The sequence below is a fragment of the Zingiber officinale genome, chromosome 6B (genome assembly GCF_018446385.1).
Source record: "Zingiber officinale cultivar Zhangliang chromosome 6B, Zo_v1.1, whole genome shotgun sequence".
Lineage (NCBI taxonomy): Eukaryota > Viridiplantae > Streptophyta > Magnoliopsida > Zingiberales > Zingiberaceae > Zingiber > Zingiber officinale.
In genome coordinates, this window is record NC_055996.1 from 11,991,488 (window position 1) to 12,007,233 (window position 15,746).

At 37.1% G+C, this 15,746-nt stretch overlaps 1 protein-coding gene across 1 annotated transcript; it reads left to right on the forward strand.

The window, feature by feature from the left end:
- Nucleotides 1-12,074: 12,074 nt before the first annotated feature.
- LOC121989939 lies at nucleotides 12,075-12,759 on the forward strand. Its single transcript, XM_042544241.1, has 2 exons — nucleotides 12,075-12,309; nucleotides 12,454-12,759. The coding sequence occupies exons 1-2, from the start codon at nucleotides 12,183-12,185 to the stop codon at nucleotides 12,573-12,575; spliced, it is 249 nt and encodes an 82-aa protein (XP_042400175.1). The 5' UTR covers nucleotides 12,075-12,182; the 3' UTR covers nucleotides 12,576-12,759.
- The last annotated feature ends 2,987 nt before the right edge of the window (nucleotides 12,760-15,746 follow it).

Genomic DNA, 15,746 nt, shown 5'->3' on the forward strand with positions numbered 1-15,746 from the left:
TGATGTGATAGGTGACTGTTAGGATTTGATGTGATATATGCCTTTTCGAATTCGACGAACCAAATTAAATCTCTTTTCCCTAAACCCTTGATCGGACAACCACGAAAAATTGACCCTAGGGTTTTTAAGGCTTTCGTTTTCCTTTGCACTGTGTTACCTCTGCTTTCGCTTTCATCTTCTTCCTTTCCGCTCTCTGTTTGCTGCTGCTAATGATCTATTCCTAGTAAGTTTCATCTTTCTTCCCTCAGCTTTCAATCATCCTTCTTTTCCAAGGTCGTTTCCCTTTCTCCCTCTCTTATTGTCCCCAGTTTGTGGTATACTTCCACTTCGTCCAACTTTAATTACGATGAAATAGATCAAATGAAACTTAGGTACCACATTCCCTCTTATTATCAACTCGTCATCCCCTCTTCTAACGATCGTCCCCACACCTCTTTGGCTGGCTTTCTTACTTTTTTTTAAGGACTAACTTTATGTTGGCTTCTGTTTTCTGACATATCCTTTTTTTCTCCGAAGTCCATAGATATTTTCATATTCCCCTTCAGTAGCTAGTTCCTAACTCATTTAGGCTTTTGTGTGGGGTTGTAGTACTACTCTTACTATATAGGATCCATTTACATCCACGCATTTTTCATTATTTTGATTACCCAAAACTATCCAAGTAGGGTGTCTTTCTTTTTTAAGCTTGAGTGGATGTCGTGTACTTCGATAAAATACATTCCTCCAACAAGGGTTGGAAGTCTCATTACTTTTACCTCCGAATTCCTAACCAGGTATCTTTCCCGACCGGCTAGCAAATGGAATTACTAAATTCTCCTAAGCTGGGTGAATATAGGCAGAAGCCGGTCTACCTCCAAGCCATCGTGCAGCTGACTGAGCTGAAGTATCACATCCATAAGTTGCTGCTTGAGGGAGTGTTGTATATGTTCGAGTTGAGCCCATTCTCACTCATCTACCTGACTCCTTTGGTGAGAAATTCTTCCCTTTATTATTTTTGGGTCTAACTGATTTCTTTTAATTATTTTAGCTAAAGTGATGTGGAAGGCTTTCCTGAGTGACTCCACCAAGTTAGCCAATGAGGAGCTCGAGATTCGTGGAGCTGTCGAGCTGGAGAGCCACAGGCTCTTACCAATCGGGCACTCCTTGATGCGAGTCGGGCGGCATGGAGCGATGCCAATCGAGCCCTCCATGGGGGATAAATACACAAGTTTAGGGTCAGTTTGAATGATAAGTTTCGACAATTGAGAGATCGTTGGAGCTTTTTAATGTTAGGCAAAGGGGGAGAAGTAAGGTTAGTTAGGAAAACTTTGAGTGTTTTTGTGTAGGGGAGCCTTATGATAGGTTCTTAAAAATCCTTGTGGTAAAATCCTAGCTCAATGGGAAGCTTAGGTGTAGGGGGAGTCTTGTGATATGTTCTTAAAAATCCCCGTGGTAAAATCCTAGCTCAATAGGGAGCTTAGGTGTAGGGGGAGCCTTGGGATAGGTTCCAATGCATGTTTGCATTGTCCATTCAGCCGTGTAAGTCCAAGTGTGTAACCTTGGCAACGTAAGTCCATTTGGCAACGTAAGTCCAAGTGTGTAGCCTTGGCAATGTAAGTCCATTCAGCGGTGTAAGTCCAAGTGTATAGCCTTAGCAGTGTAAGTTCATTCGGCAGTGTAACTCCAAGTGTGTAGCCTTGGCAACGTAAGTCCATTTGGCGGTGTAAATCCAAGTGTGTAGCCTTGGCAACATAAGTCCATTATTTTTAGCATATTTATTTGCTATTTATTTTCCCTAACTTAAACGTATTGCCAAACATCAAAAAGGAGGAGATTGTTGGAGCAATCCCAATGGTCTGTGAGGCCATATATTTTGATGTTTGGGGTAAAGAGTTTAGGTTAGGTTCACCCTTATATTTGATATGTGTATATGAGTATGCAGGTTTGTAGGATAGACGTATGACTCAGGTTGATGGCTTCGGGTCCGGTGAAGGATGGAGCATCCGAGGGATCGTGGACAAGGCAACAAGGATAAGGGCCGAGGGAAGCGACTTCGAGGCATACGTGAAAGATGGCATTGGGACGAGCCACAGGCTTGGGTGCATCCGAGGGACGAGAGACAAAGGAAGTAGGCTTGAAAGCAAGAGGTCAAAGTTGCAATGAATAGTCAAATGAGTCGTGAGGGTGAGAGTCCGAGTGTTGAGATATTATACTCGGGCAGGGGCGGATCTAGGATTTTAAGTTTAGGGGGATTGTATACTAAGTGACGGAAATAATTATTAAATGTATTTTATAATAATGACCTCTCCAAACTTTCAAAATGCATAATGTATATTTAGTTGAAATGTGAAAAATAAAGGAGAAAAAAATTTTAAATTCAGTCCTACAAAGATTCTCAAGAGGTGTGTTAAAATAGAAATGAAATTTACCATTACACCAACTATACATATGTTTTAAATTAAGGTAAAATAATATATATAATAATAAAATAAAATAAAAATCTCTCTATAAAATTATGTTATTAAAAAATTTGGGGGGGAGGGGTCGTGGCGCCCTCATGTCCTAATGTAAATCCGCCCCTATACTCGGGCATCATTCGACTGGTAGTTACATCAGTTGACCGATGTAGTCGACTGGGAGCGAACAGAATGCTTCTATTCACTCGACAAGTGTGGAGCAGTCGATTGGTACTTTTGCCAGTCGACTGGTATCGAGCCGTTGGGATATAACGGTTAAATCTCCATAGAGGCCAGTTTACTAGTAGGCGGGATTTTGCAAATTGTGGTCTATATAACTAAGGCTTTGGAGCTTGGTTAAGACTGACGAAATAGAGGTGATTAACCCCTATTAGTAGTCTACCAGTGCCCTAGCTTCTCAAGAGTTCTTGTGAGAGTTATGGTGAGATTTCTCCACCCATAAGGAGCTACGTGAGCTTGTAACGCCCGAAAATTCTCAAAACTATTTTAGAAATATTCTATGATTTTTCTGGAATTTTAGGATATTTTTACAGAATTTTTAGAGTAACGGAAGTAGCAAAAATAAATAGAAAACGAAAACGGCCTAAGCAGGAATTGAAGCCGAGACCTACGGTTTACGGATAATGTTAGTAACCAGTTGAACCCAGCAGGGCCGTGCTGAAAGGAAAGGGGAACAATTTTATTTAAGTTGGAGTCGGGCCGGAATTATCACTTAATATAAATAGGAAATAATTAAGTGAGGGTGATATTTTTGGTTTCCACCGTGAACTTCTTCTCCTTACCCTAGCCTCACGCCGCCCCTCTCCTTTCCTCCTCCTTCTCTCGGCGCACCAAGCCAAGGGCCCTAGGAGCACCTCCCGGCAACATCAAAGGCACGAGGACGCTCCCCTCCGCGAGAGGAACGCATAGACGCGAGAAGATCATTGAAGAGATCTCTCCTCCGTGAAACCTAGCGATTATAATCGTAAGAAATTACGAAAAGGAGGTAAGAAACCCCTCACCTGCAGTATAAGTAGCTTTCGTTTGATTTCATGCCTTTAGTTTAGCTATATGCAGATTTTTCGGCACCTAAGGTGTGTTTAAACCCTCCTCGCAGATTAGGGATCTAGTTGAGCACCTCTAGATGGGCCAGACACGTTGTTCTCCTTCAGTTGGAGGCTCTAGACGTTGTCGGGTGCCTAGAGGTGGTCTCCCTATTAGAGAGGAGAGTTGGAGCACACCAAGCGTTCGACAAAATGATTAGTGTAGCTAAATATTACCTCAGATATTTTTAACAGCTCAGTTAAATGCATTAGTAGCATTTAAATCAGTATATTAGTCTAGTTTCAGCTTACATGGGACTACGGTCCAATGGGTGGGCTCCCACAGTCGCCTCTAGGTTTAGATAACCTAGCTCTAGGTTCAGATAACCTAGAAACAGCAAAATAAACAATTAGTAGCTATATTCAGTATTTTATTTTTAGTGGCACTGTACAGGATTAGATATCCATTGGGTTGGGCTCCCACAGTCGTCCCTAGGTTTAGATAACTTAGTAAACCTTATTAAATGCGGGACTTACAAACCCAGGTCTAGCTAGGGATGCGTGCATAGCAAGTACAGTTGTCGGGCCCAAATAGCAGCATGATTACTATTTTCACTTATTATGATAATAGCTTTCAAATTCGTAACCTAGTTATGTGAATATAGTTTAAGCTCAGTTTTAGTTTCAGTTTCAGTTTAGTTCTCCTATTGATACCATGAGATAGCTCCATGCTTAGATTTTATTATGCATGCCATGTTTCAGTATTTATGCCATGTGACTTCAGTATGCCATGCTTTAACAAAATTCAGTGTATGTTTTCAAATATCATTCTTTAAAAACATGTTTGCATCGTTGCATGTTTTAGTGAGGTAGTTGGTTTCTTACTAAGCTTAAAGCTTACAGATACTATTTTCCCTTATACTGCAAATAAAGGTAAAGGGAAGATGGACTAGCAGAGGAAGCTGGAGGTCAATGCAGAGATGGTGTGTGTGGCAGGAACCTGGAATGAAGATCCTTAGGAAGTTTAGCAAATTAAAAACTTAGTTTCTTTCTTAAGACACTTTTATGCATTTCTAGTGGTTTAAATGCTATGAATTAATAAATCTTGCACTATGTCATGTTAGAATGCTAGTTAGTGGATATTAGAATGTTTTCCATGCATTGTATAATTATTGTGTGGGGTTTTGGCACGAACTAGTGCTGAAATCAGAGTTTCAGTGCGAAATCAGAAACCCAAATCGATCTACGAATCGATCAGAACTGGGTTGTGCCACTGGATCGGTCAGCTGACCGATCCAGTCGCGAACAGAGAGTTAGCGTCTATTATGGATCGGTCAGCTGACCGATCCAGATGCGAACAGTGGGTACAGAAGCTCACTGATCGGTCAACCGACCGATCAATGAGCCACTGGATCGGTCAGCCAACCGATTAGTGAGCCACTGGATCGGTCTACCGACCGATCAGTGTACTCCTGGATCGGTCGGTAGACCGATCCAGCCGCATACAGAAGCGAGATGGGTTGTGGATCGGTCAGCCGACCGATCCAGAGTCTTTCTCCGTGCCAGTATCAAGCTGGATCGATCACTGGATCGATCCGACAGCCCAATCGATTCATGAATCGATTGAAATGTCTGATTACAGCTAGCAGGACATCCGAGAGGCATAGATTATCTTCCCTAGCATGTGTACAACTCCTAGGTACACCTAGAATATTAAGTTCAGATTTTACAGTAATCAGTTTAGTAAAATTTTAATCAATCCAGATTTTTCTGCAATAGTAATTTAGCACAGCATAATGTAGCGATCAGCCTTACAGCCTAGTCAGTAGAAGGCGGGTCGTTACAGAGCTAGTCGGAGGTCTTCTGAGAAGTAATCCACTGATGGATAGGGATTGTCCACCTTACGAACAGCCGTGGAGTAGGAGCATTATCTTCGAATCACGTAAATTGGTGTATCGGTTTGCTTTTCCTTTCTTAGTCTTTGTATTTCCTTGAGTGTTTAGCTCGTTTGTTTTGTATTATTCCGCTATGCAAGCTAACAAGTGTAGGAAAAGCGATTAATTGGGGGTGCCGTCCATTCAAACCCCCCTTCTAGCCGGTCGCAAGATCCTCTACAGATACATCACACATACGATAAGATCTAATCACATCGTACATATGACAAAATCTAATCATGTCATAATTAATGCATCTACATGGCATACAATATGACATGAATATGACATAAATTTAAATATGTTATAATTCTATTTTGTAAATAAAAATATGTTATAATTATATTTTAGAAATAAAAATTTGTTATAAATTTGATTTTAATAAATAATGATTTATCTAATCAAATTAGGAAACTAATTTTTAAATTTAATTAGCATATCATATAGAAACTTTTTATCAATCAAGAATATTTAATTATTTTAGAAATAAATTTACAAATTAATTTTCTAATAATTTAGAAAATAAATAATTAATATTTTTAAAATTTATTATAGAATAATTCAAATTTATATTTTCTTTGATTTTTTAAATCATTCTAAATTTGGTATTTCCTAACAATTTAGAAAATTTTGGTATACAATATGGCATGAATATGACATAAATTTAAATATGTTATAATTCTATTTTGTAAATAAAAATATGTTATAATTATATTTTAGAAATAAAAATTTGTTATAAATTTGATTTTAATAAATAATGATTTATCTAATCAAATTAGGAAACTAATTTTTAAATTTAATTAGCATATCATATAGAAACTTTTTATCAATCAAGAATATTTAATTATTTTAGAAATAAATTTACAAATTAATTTTCTAATAATTTAGAAAATAAATAATTAATATTTTTAAAATTTATTATAGAATAATTCAAATTTATATTTTCTTTGATTTTTTAAATCATTCTAAATTTGGTATTTCCTAACAATTTAGAAAATTTTATAAAAATATAATATTTTAATAAATCTAAAAATTCTAGAAAAGATAATTTCTAAAATTTAATTCAGAATATCTTAAATCTAGATTTTTAAAAAATTTCGTAATATTTTCAAATTTGGTATTACCTAACAAATTAGAAAATTTTCTAAAAATAGAATATTTCTTAAAATTACAGAAAATTCTAAAATAATAATTTCTAAATTAATAGAATATTTCTAAATTTAATTTTTTAAAATTATTTCATAAATTTTCCAAAAGTGGAATTTCCTAACAATTTAGGAAACCAAAAATGAAAAATTCTTAATAATTCCAAAAAAAATCTCAAAAATTGATTAGAACACTAATTACGAACCGTAGAATAATTTTATAATCATGTCAACGTATAATCAGCTCTAATACCACAATTGGGATATGTTTGATGCGGTGTGTGTTAAAAACATATTTTGTAAACATGTACAGCGGAAGACTTAACGATAAATAAACTAATTTATTACATCACTCACACCACATGTATACAAGATACAATCACGTAAACAAGATCATAAAACAAAATAAAATCGAATAACAATTATTCTAGGTATACCTTACGGATGACTTGTAACGAGAAGGGCATCAACCTTTTGCAACGTTATTGAACCTCGCCTCTATTTGTATCCACACTAAGCTTTTCAAGACAACTCCAAGAGAACAAACTTCGTCTTTAAAAGGTACTAGCCATGAGAGAAAGAGAAGGATCAAGAAGAGGAAGAAGAAGCAAAAGGAAGATCTTCTTCCTTTGGGTGGCTCACGGCAACAAGAGGAGACCCTCTTGTTACGGCTGGTGGCAAGAGAGAGAGAGAGGTTTGGGTTTAGGTTTCCAAAACCTAATCAAGCTAATAATGAATTGTCCATTAATTTTCTCTTAACCATATCAATATATAGTCAGTCCTCTTTAATGAGTTTGATTAGAAAGTCCAAATCCAACTCATTATGTCTTAACAAAAAATTAGCCCATTAATCTCTTAGTTTGGTTTATAACTAAATCAAGTTGGTTCATGACTAAACCAAATTAGTTCATGACTGAATCAAATAAGGTCCAACTCTTTCATAAAAGATGTGACCTATCCGCATTCTGATAAATATTTCCATATTTGTCTTATGTATGGTCCAACTAAACATTTATCTCTTGATTTGAGGATCGTATTCTCTAACTTGTTTTACGTCTTTTAGAGACTCGTAGTGTGTGTAACACAATAGATTCCTGATTTATCTTGGTCGTGCATAATTAACTACTTAATTATGGAACAATCATGAGTGACACCTAGTAGTACATCATGATCCCCAATTAATCGAAAAATCATAGTTCATCTCAGAACTAATTTTAAACCCTTCAGTAGCTATAGTGAGTCATGCCTTATTCTTTTCACTAGTCTTATACCCATTTAGTTCAGGACATGGTCTATGTGTTTACCCTCACGAGGCTGACTACGTCACACCTAGCACAAGTAATATTTCCTCGTTCTTCGGATTCAAATTACTCATACATGTGTACAAGAGTCACATACTCTTAACATGTGATGCTTTTGCCAAAAATTTTGAGTAATAATCATAATCAATGGGCATAAGGTATACGTCTTCTCGCAAGGAGCCGTGAATCCTCTATAGGCTATCCAAACACCTTCAATCACTTTGACTTATACCTAATCATCTCAGGTCCACACCTCCAAGAGATGCTTGGTTAAGATGTCAAAGTATAATTCTCAATGACCAAGATGACTTGTATATCTCAAATCAAAGGAAACTTGCACTCGAGCTGCAGTAAGAACTTCACATACATATTCATATATGTAGAGAACCATATGAATCTTACAACAATTTACTCCAATGAATTAGTTACCATAACTAGCATCCACATTTAACTCTCGACATCCCAATGTCTCCAGCTAGTGAGAAACATCTACTTGGCCAAATTAAGGATATAACCCGTGCTAGTCTTACAAATTGATGATGTCTGAATGCACTAATTCGATGACTAGGAAAATTCCAATACGTTCATAATTACATATGTAGAGATAATCATAAGTTATGATTCAATTACAAATTTTCTCATACTATGAATTGTATTGTGGATATTAAATAAATGAGTTTAAGATTATTCAAATATATAATATACACTCAAATAGTGAATCTATATTTATTAAATAAATAGTAAAATCATAAGACGATTGCCTTAAAACATCCCTCCAAATTAACATGATGGTGATGGATTGTTGTCAGAATGAGCTTAGTAACGTCGGAGGAATGCTTCTAATGTTTTCTGATGTGAGGTGGAACCACTGGATTAGAGAAATGCCTCCGAGAGTAGAGAAAACAACAAAAATCACAAAAATAGAATAATCACTAAAGCAACCTATCACTGACAATCTCAGATGATTAGGAGTTGGACGCTAATTGCTGGAGGCCTCAATTTCAATGAAGTTGAATTGAGATGTAAATCTGGATGAATTAACGAGGCTGCGATGCCCGATGAGAAATGAGTATGATGAACAATAACGCAAGCCATTGTTCATTGTGCCAAAAACTAGGTTGTATACCTTAGGTTTAGACTAGATTTTTTTGGGGGGGTCTAATTTAATGGAATTTTAGGGCATTTGGTAAGGGATTGGACTTGGGTTGAGCATAATAGGTTGGCTCCATGAGATGAGATGGAATCAAATTAAACCCAAGTAGGGATTAGGCTCTTTCACTTGGTTAGATGAACCTTACTTCCCCTTGTGATGGTTTGCTTTCTCTTGAACCATGTGTCAATTAGACCAACTTCAATGTCCTACCAAACCAAATTCATAATGTAAGGAATAATATCATGATTCAAGAGAGAAATATAATTAAACTCAAGATAATCCTCACCTTGTAAACATGATAAAAGGTATCAATTAAATATGCAATTAGCTAGAAAGCACCCAATATCAAACCAAAAGAATGTATCAAATAGTGACTTATCATTGACCAAACGAAGACTCCTCGTAGTTTTGCAACACAAAAAGTATTAGTGTCAGGCCAGGAAAGGGGTCTCCAGTGTTAGCCCTCTAATGCTCAAGTTAGTACGCGGTTCGAGAGAAGAAAATAATGGAAGTAAACTGTAGCAATGAGCGTGTGGCGATATAGAGCATCGCATACCTCCGCTTGTACATGGGGACCCCCTTTTTATAGTGTTACTATTATGTCTATGAATGTATCCCAAAGCAATACTAGGAAAGGACAAACCATAATAAAGTGTCTCTGATACCTTTCTTTAAAAGAGTGTGCAAATCTCTGTGATTAGACAGGTTGAAAGCTTCTAAAGCACAATTTATCTGCAGGATATTCTCTGTCTTTTTCAGCACAAACTTCCAAAAAAGAGTACGGAATCACATGCCTATGGGGGCAGCAGTAGGCCAACCGACCATCACTCAGGAAGCTCACCAGCACCGCCTTATAGAACTCAGCTAGCAACTCGTTCTTCACCCACCCTCTCTACTTGCCTTGAAGGCACAACATGCTCAATTGGTCCCTAAGTCTGATCGGATAAAGCAATGGGTTGGGTAAATTAATACTTAGTTTCAAGCCTTGTTTGTTCATCACAAAGTATGGTCAATCGGGAGGCCTGGTCGGATACTCACGTCTGATTGGTCATGTGACCAGTTTAGGCACATCCTACTATTGTTGGTTCTTTGACCTCTTCTTGACTTTGACTGCCACGTCAACCGGTCTTCCCTATTTTGACCCATATTTGGGGGGCTCCACCTTTATCGCCATATTAGGGGTGTTTAAGTTTATTTGATAAGATAGCCAAGCTGAGCTGAACTTAAAATAAACTAAGCATTTAAAATGGTTTAACTTGGTTTATTTTTTATGAGCTTAAACTAGTTTAAGTTTGGCTTAAGGTTAGTTCATTTAGATGTTATCGAGCTTTTAATTCAAGCTTAGCTTGAGCTTGGTTCAAACTTGGTAAGTTTAGGTGTTATCGAGCTCTTAATTTAAATTTGTTTGATAGTTTAAAACTTTTACTTATTTAAATGGTTATTGAATTTGGTAATTTAAATTTATTTTTTTATTTTATTTTTTTTATTTATTTAGTATGTTCATAAGAATTTTATTAATGAACATAGTTCGTGAACGTTGTTCACGAATATTGTTCATAAATATTAATGAGCTCAATACATGTATATTCAAGTTTATTTATTTAGTTTAACGAGTTGTTCAAATTTATTTTTTAATTATTCTTGTATATATTAAATGAATATAAATAAACTCTTATCCAGCTAAATATTCATAAACATTTAATTTATTTACAATCCTACTAGAGAACGAATTCTCCACCTAACTCCCGCCCCAAGTCCAACTCTAAAGTATTTGCCATTGGAGGCGTGCCGCGAGAACACATGCCTGATGATGCTCACAACTAACTAGTGGGATTGAACCTGTCTTCGCTCGAAGTGAATAAGAATAATGTAAGCAACACAACGTGGATCGATCTTTCAGTTGTGCAGTCTCATAGGAGGATTGTTTTTAAGTTCCTCTTGCCATCAAGAGGAACTTAAAAACAATCCTCCTATGTAATTACATGAACTTGTATAGGTGGAATTGTTCCTTTGATTCTTGAGATTGACTCTGTCGAAACTTAATTTGGCTTGAAATCTACAATTAAATGCATTCATTGTCTGTTCATCCTTTTCTTTTTTTCCCACATATTTTGATTGATTTATAGCAATTTAGTTATATATAAACTGACGGGTAAGGGTGTCAATTCGAATGAATCGAGTTGCGTTGGATCAGGTTGAGATTTTTTTTAATCTAACTCGAACTCGATCTAAATCCGAGTTCAACCTAAAACCCCTAAATCCAAATCGAACCCGATCAACCCGGCTCAGATAACCTGAAAATTCGATTCAAAACGATTTTGTTTTACTATTTTTCTTATAATTCTTTACTTTTATATTAATACTCCAACATTATCATACAAACATAATATTAATATATATAAAACATTTTAATTTTTAAAATAAAATTCGATTTAACCCAAAAAAAAAAAAAAAAATCTCACTAGACCCTATATTTAGGTCAACTCGAATCAATCCGAATCCGATTCAATTCAACCCGAATCCGATTCAACCCTCCAACTTAAACCCGACCTGAACTCGAAAATATCTAATTTGAACCTAATTTTTTCGGATCGACTCGGGTTGGGTCGTCGGGTCAGATTTATTTTTGACACCCGTACTGACGAGTGCATCCTTGTTTTTTTAATTAATTTGTTTTACAAAATAATATTTAAATTACCGTCTTGCCCTCACTTTTAAAGTAACGTATTCATTTTCTCTTAATCTCCAAACGAGAGTCCTTTGGTCATTTCACAAGTGGTACTACTTTCTTCACTCAACGGCACACCCGTTTCATGAAAAATGCTCTCCATTCAGGAAAGCGGTGCTGAAGTGGGTACTCAAAAAAAGTACGCAAACACCGTTTCGATTAGGAGCTGGCGATCGAATTCTCCACCTAACTCCCAGCGAGCCCCAAGTCAAACTCCGAAGTGTTTGCCAATGAAATTGAAGGAAGTTTAAGGTACACTTTTGGGTAAATGTGTTAGAGAAGTAACTAGATGATCCCGGCGAAGCCTTTGTAATTCTAAAAGTTGCCTTGTTCGAACTCGCTTCTCGCAATCCCGATCGAATCCCTTGTCCTCCCTTCCCCTGCTTCCGCTCTCGATCGCCTTCGGACGAGAAGAGATATCGAAGAAATCGATCGAATCGAGCATGGAGAGCTCTCGCTGTGTGGGGCTAATGGCGGTCGTCGCGGTCTCGGCCACCGTCGCCGTCTTCGCCCTCGAAGTCCACAAGCGCCTCGCCTCCTTCTTCATCCGGAAGCTCGAATCCGAGATCGGTACGCTTCGTTTCACATGCATTTCGAGTTTTTGACTTTGCGTTCTTGATCGAGATTTCAACCAGCCCGCACCGATTTGATTGTGTGTGCGCGCGCGATTCCTTTTTTGTCGATTCAAATGATGAAAACGTAGTCTTTGGTTAGGCCAAGCGAGCAACAGGGGAAAGAAGAAGGTGACGTTTGCGCCCGACGTGGTCGAGCCATCGTCGAACAGCAAGGAGTACCGCCGGCGGTGGAGTAGCCGTCGCCGGCCCGACTCCGGCTGAGATGGCCGTCGATTTGGTTGTTTGTTAGGGAAAGGAAATTACCCCTTGTGACGATTTTTCTTTTTGGGGGAAACGTAGTAGTAATGTTAATTTCTATCCATCCAATTTCACCTGAATCATACTTTTAGATCGATACAGAAAAACAAACTCAACAAAATTCTGTTTGAAGTTGATAATTTGAGGTTCGCACCTGTTTTGTCTTCTCCTTGTTATTTTTGATAAGCTGGAATCTTTCTATTTTATTTCAGTTTGTTTTCTTCTTTGTTTAGTGTCGATGATTAAGAATGGCTTTGTTAGGATCATGAACTAGAGGATATTGTTTGAAAAAACATGTTTTGGATTCCCATTGTTTATCGACTGATTCTGTGGGAAATGCCTTAAATCAGTTAGAGTGTGGGTTTGGCATTCAGAACGTATGCAAAAAGTTTGTAGTTTTCTATCTGTTTTTAAAAAAATTAATGTGATCTTTACTTTGGGTTGGTTGTCTATGTGATATTCTATTTTGCTTAAATAAATATTTTATAAATATTTTAATAAATAAATATTGTGTAATTAGAGAATCCGTAATAGAATAAATCTTTGCAATATTTAAATTTTTTAATTTAAACTTTGACTAAATTTTATCTATGATTTACTTGAAAACTAGCATTTTCTTTATGCCTGATTTTTTGATAAATTTCTGCTTAAATTTTGTCCAAAATTTATGCACAAATCACAAATGTAGTGGTGTTTTCTAGATATCTTATCTTAAAAAAAATATTTTCATTCGTTTTTTATTTAAAAATATACTTGAGCTCAGGACAAGATACGTTTTAGTCACTTGACAAGAACTTAACTCATATTAGGCTATTAACAATCTAACGTCAACTTGGCTATTATGTTTACTAAAATTTTAGTTTTTAAAATATAATTTGTTAATTGTATAAAAAATATTATTGTTATTTTTTTTATGGTTTATATTATAACTTTCAAGTTATATATATATTGGTACTCTCATGTTGTGTTATTGTAATATTGCAATAGGTCATGAGATTGATTTCTAATGAATGTAAAATATATCGTGGATCACTTAAACTCATGCAAAAATTTACTGTGCTAGACGAACTCCCCTTGATTTATCTCCCTTTCAAATAGTATAGGACTGGAGTCTGGGGAGTCCATTCCAAAGGTGATCACCTTTTTGTTGTAATTATTTTTTATAGTTTTTTATTTTCTTAAAACACTATTTTAAGAAAATACCATATATATATATATATATTGAAAAATTGTAGGTCATGCCCAACTTAAGCCCGTATCTAGTAAGGCAATCAGGTCTACATTCATACCTATCGTGTATAACCTTGGTTATGTGATTACTTAGTAATCACATAACCAAGGTTATAGGGAATACAATATAACCTTAGTGTTGTTTGGTTCAATCAAGGTAATACTATAATTTAATTTAAAATTTACTATATTACCCTTAGCCACCGAGGCCTCCCTCTCCGCCCCCCTCTTCCCTTCTCTCGCACCTCCCCCCTTCCGCTCCTTCACCGTCCTCATCCTCGAGCTCTCCCCCGGAAAGCAACCCCGGAATCGTAGGGTGCGTTTGGAGTACAGGTCCGAGCCCTGCGACTGGAGCGGGAGCCCCCGGCGGTCATGCTTCAAGGCGGTGGTGGATAGGGCGGAGGCTACCATGGAGGGATTCCACGAGGGGCGGAGCTGCTTGATGAGCGCCGCGACTCCGGCCACGTGCGGCGCCGCCATGCTCGTCCCTGAGAGCAAAGCGAAGTCGTTGCCAGAGAGTACAGGGTCGGAGACGCCAAGCGAGCTCCAGGCCACCCAAATTTGCGCCCCTGGTGCCAGGATATCCGGCTTCAGGACGTCAGCCGGATTCTTCTGGTCGTCCATGACGCTAGGCCCTCGAGATGAGAACCGGGAGACGACAGGCGCGTCATCGGAGAAGAAAGCGTGTCGGCCTTCTGTAATGGCTCCGGTGGCTCTGTAGCTGATCGCCGCACCTTTCTCATCCCTACAAGTGTCAATCAAGGTGACAATAAGGGCGGCGTCGAGACGAGCAAAGCAAATGTGCTCCCAATCGCAGCTGTGGCGGCGTCGAGACAAAACCTTTGCTTTGTGATTCGAAGGGTAATTTTGGAAAAAAATATTGATAACCCCAGAATCGTAGAAAACCTAAGATTTCCAAGGGTTTGTGATTCCTGGTTCTATTCCCTAATTGCTGATGTGGCGGGAATGTTGTATCACCAGGAATCACCAATTACTTAAACCAAACAAGGTTATCGTTGATAACCAACTAAGGTTATCAGCGATAACCCTGAACCAAACACGCCCTCAGTGTCATGTGCGACCCAATTCGAAGAGCAATCCATTAGGTTAATCGGCCTTTATTTGATATGATCCGTCTGTTGGACGGCCAATTAGTGCATCAGTTAATTTTAGTTGGCCTGGTGGATTAGTTGATCCAAGCGAATAGGTAATTTAGTTGGCCTGGTGGATTAGTTGATCCAAGCGAATAGCTAGCTTAATCTATTTAATGAATGTAAACAATCCTAGATTGCTTTAATATGTGTTGTATCAATTTCTAACTCATGTAAAATATTTCACTGGATATCTAACTTTTCTTATACAAGACGCCATGATTTACCCTCTTTTAGAAAATATAAAATTTTCTTAAAGGCGATTTCACCACTTCACTTTCATTTTATCCTGGATTTACAATCTATTTGGGTTGAGTGACAAGTGTGTTTGATGGCGTTATAGAATACCATTAAAAAAAAATAAAAAAATACTCTACGTTTGAAGTTGAGATTAGATTAGATTTATTTATTAACCCAGATTTAAAAATGGAAAAAATTAATAAAAGTCACAAGTGCAGTCGGAGTTAGATTCATTATCCACCAATTAAAATTCAACAAATTAAAGAATATCTTTACATGGAATATTAAAAAAAAAAAAAGTAACCAAATGCAAAATGATGGCACCGTCCAGATAAATGTGCTATGATGTCAAACTAACTTATCAATTCACTAATTAACAAATTAATTAGTTATAATTAGATGCCAAGTGGTTCAATGTAGGTCTCCAATGTTTAGTTACAGTTAATTAGGATATTGAGATATAGGATTAGGAGGTAATAATATATGTAGTCTTGTCCCACCTTCATATGTTTCA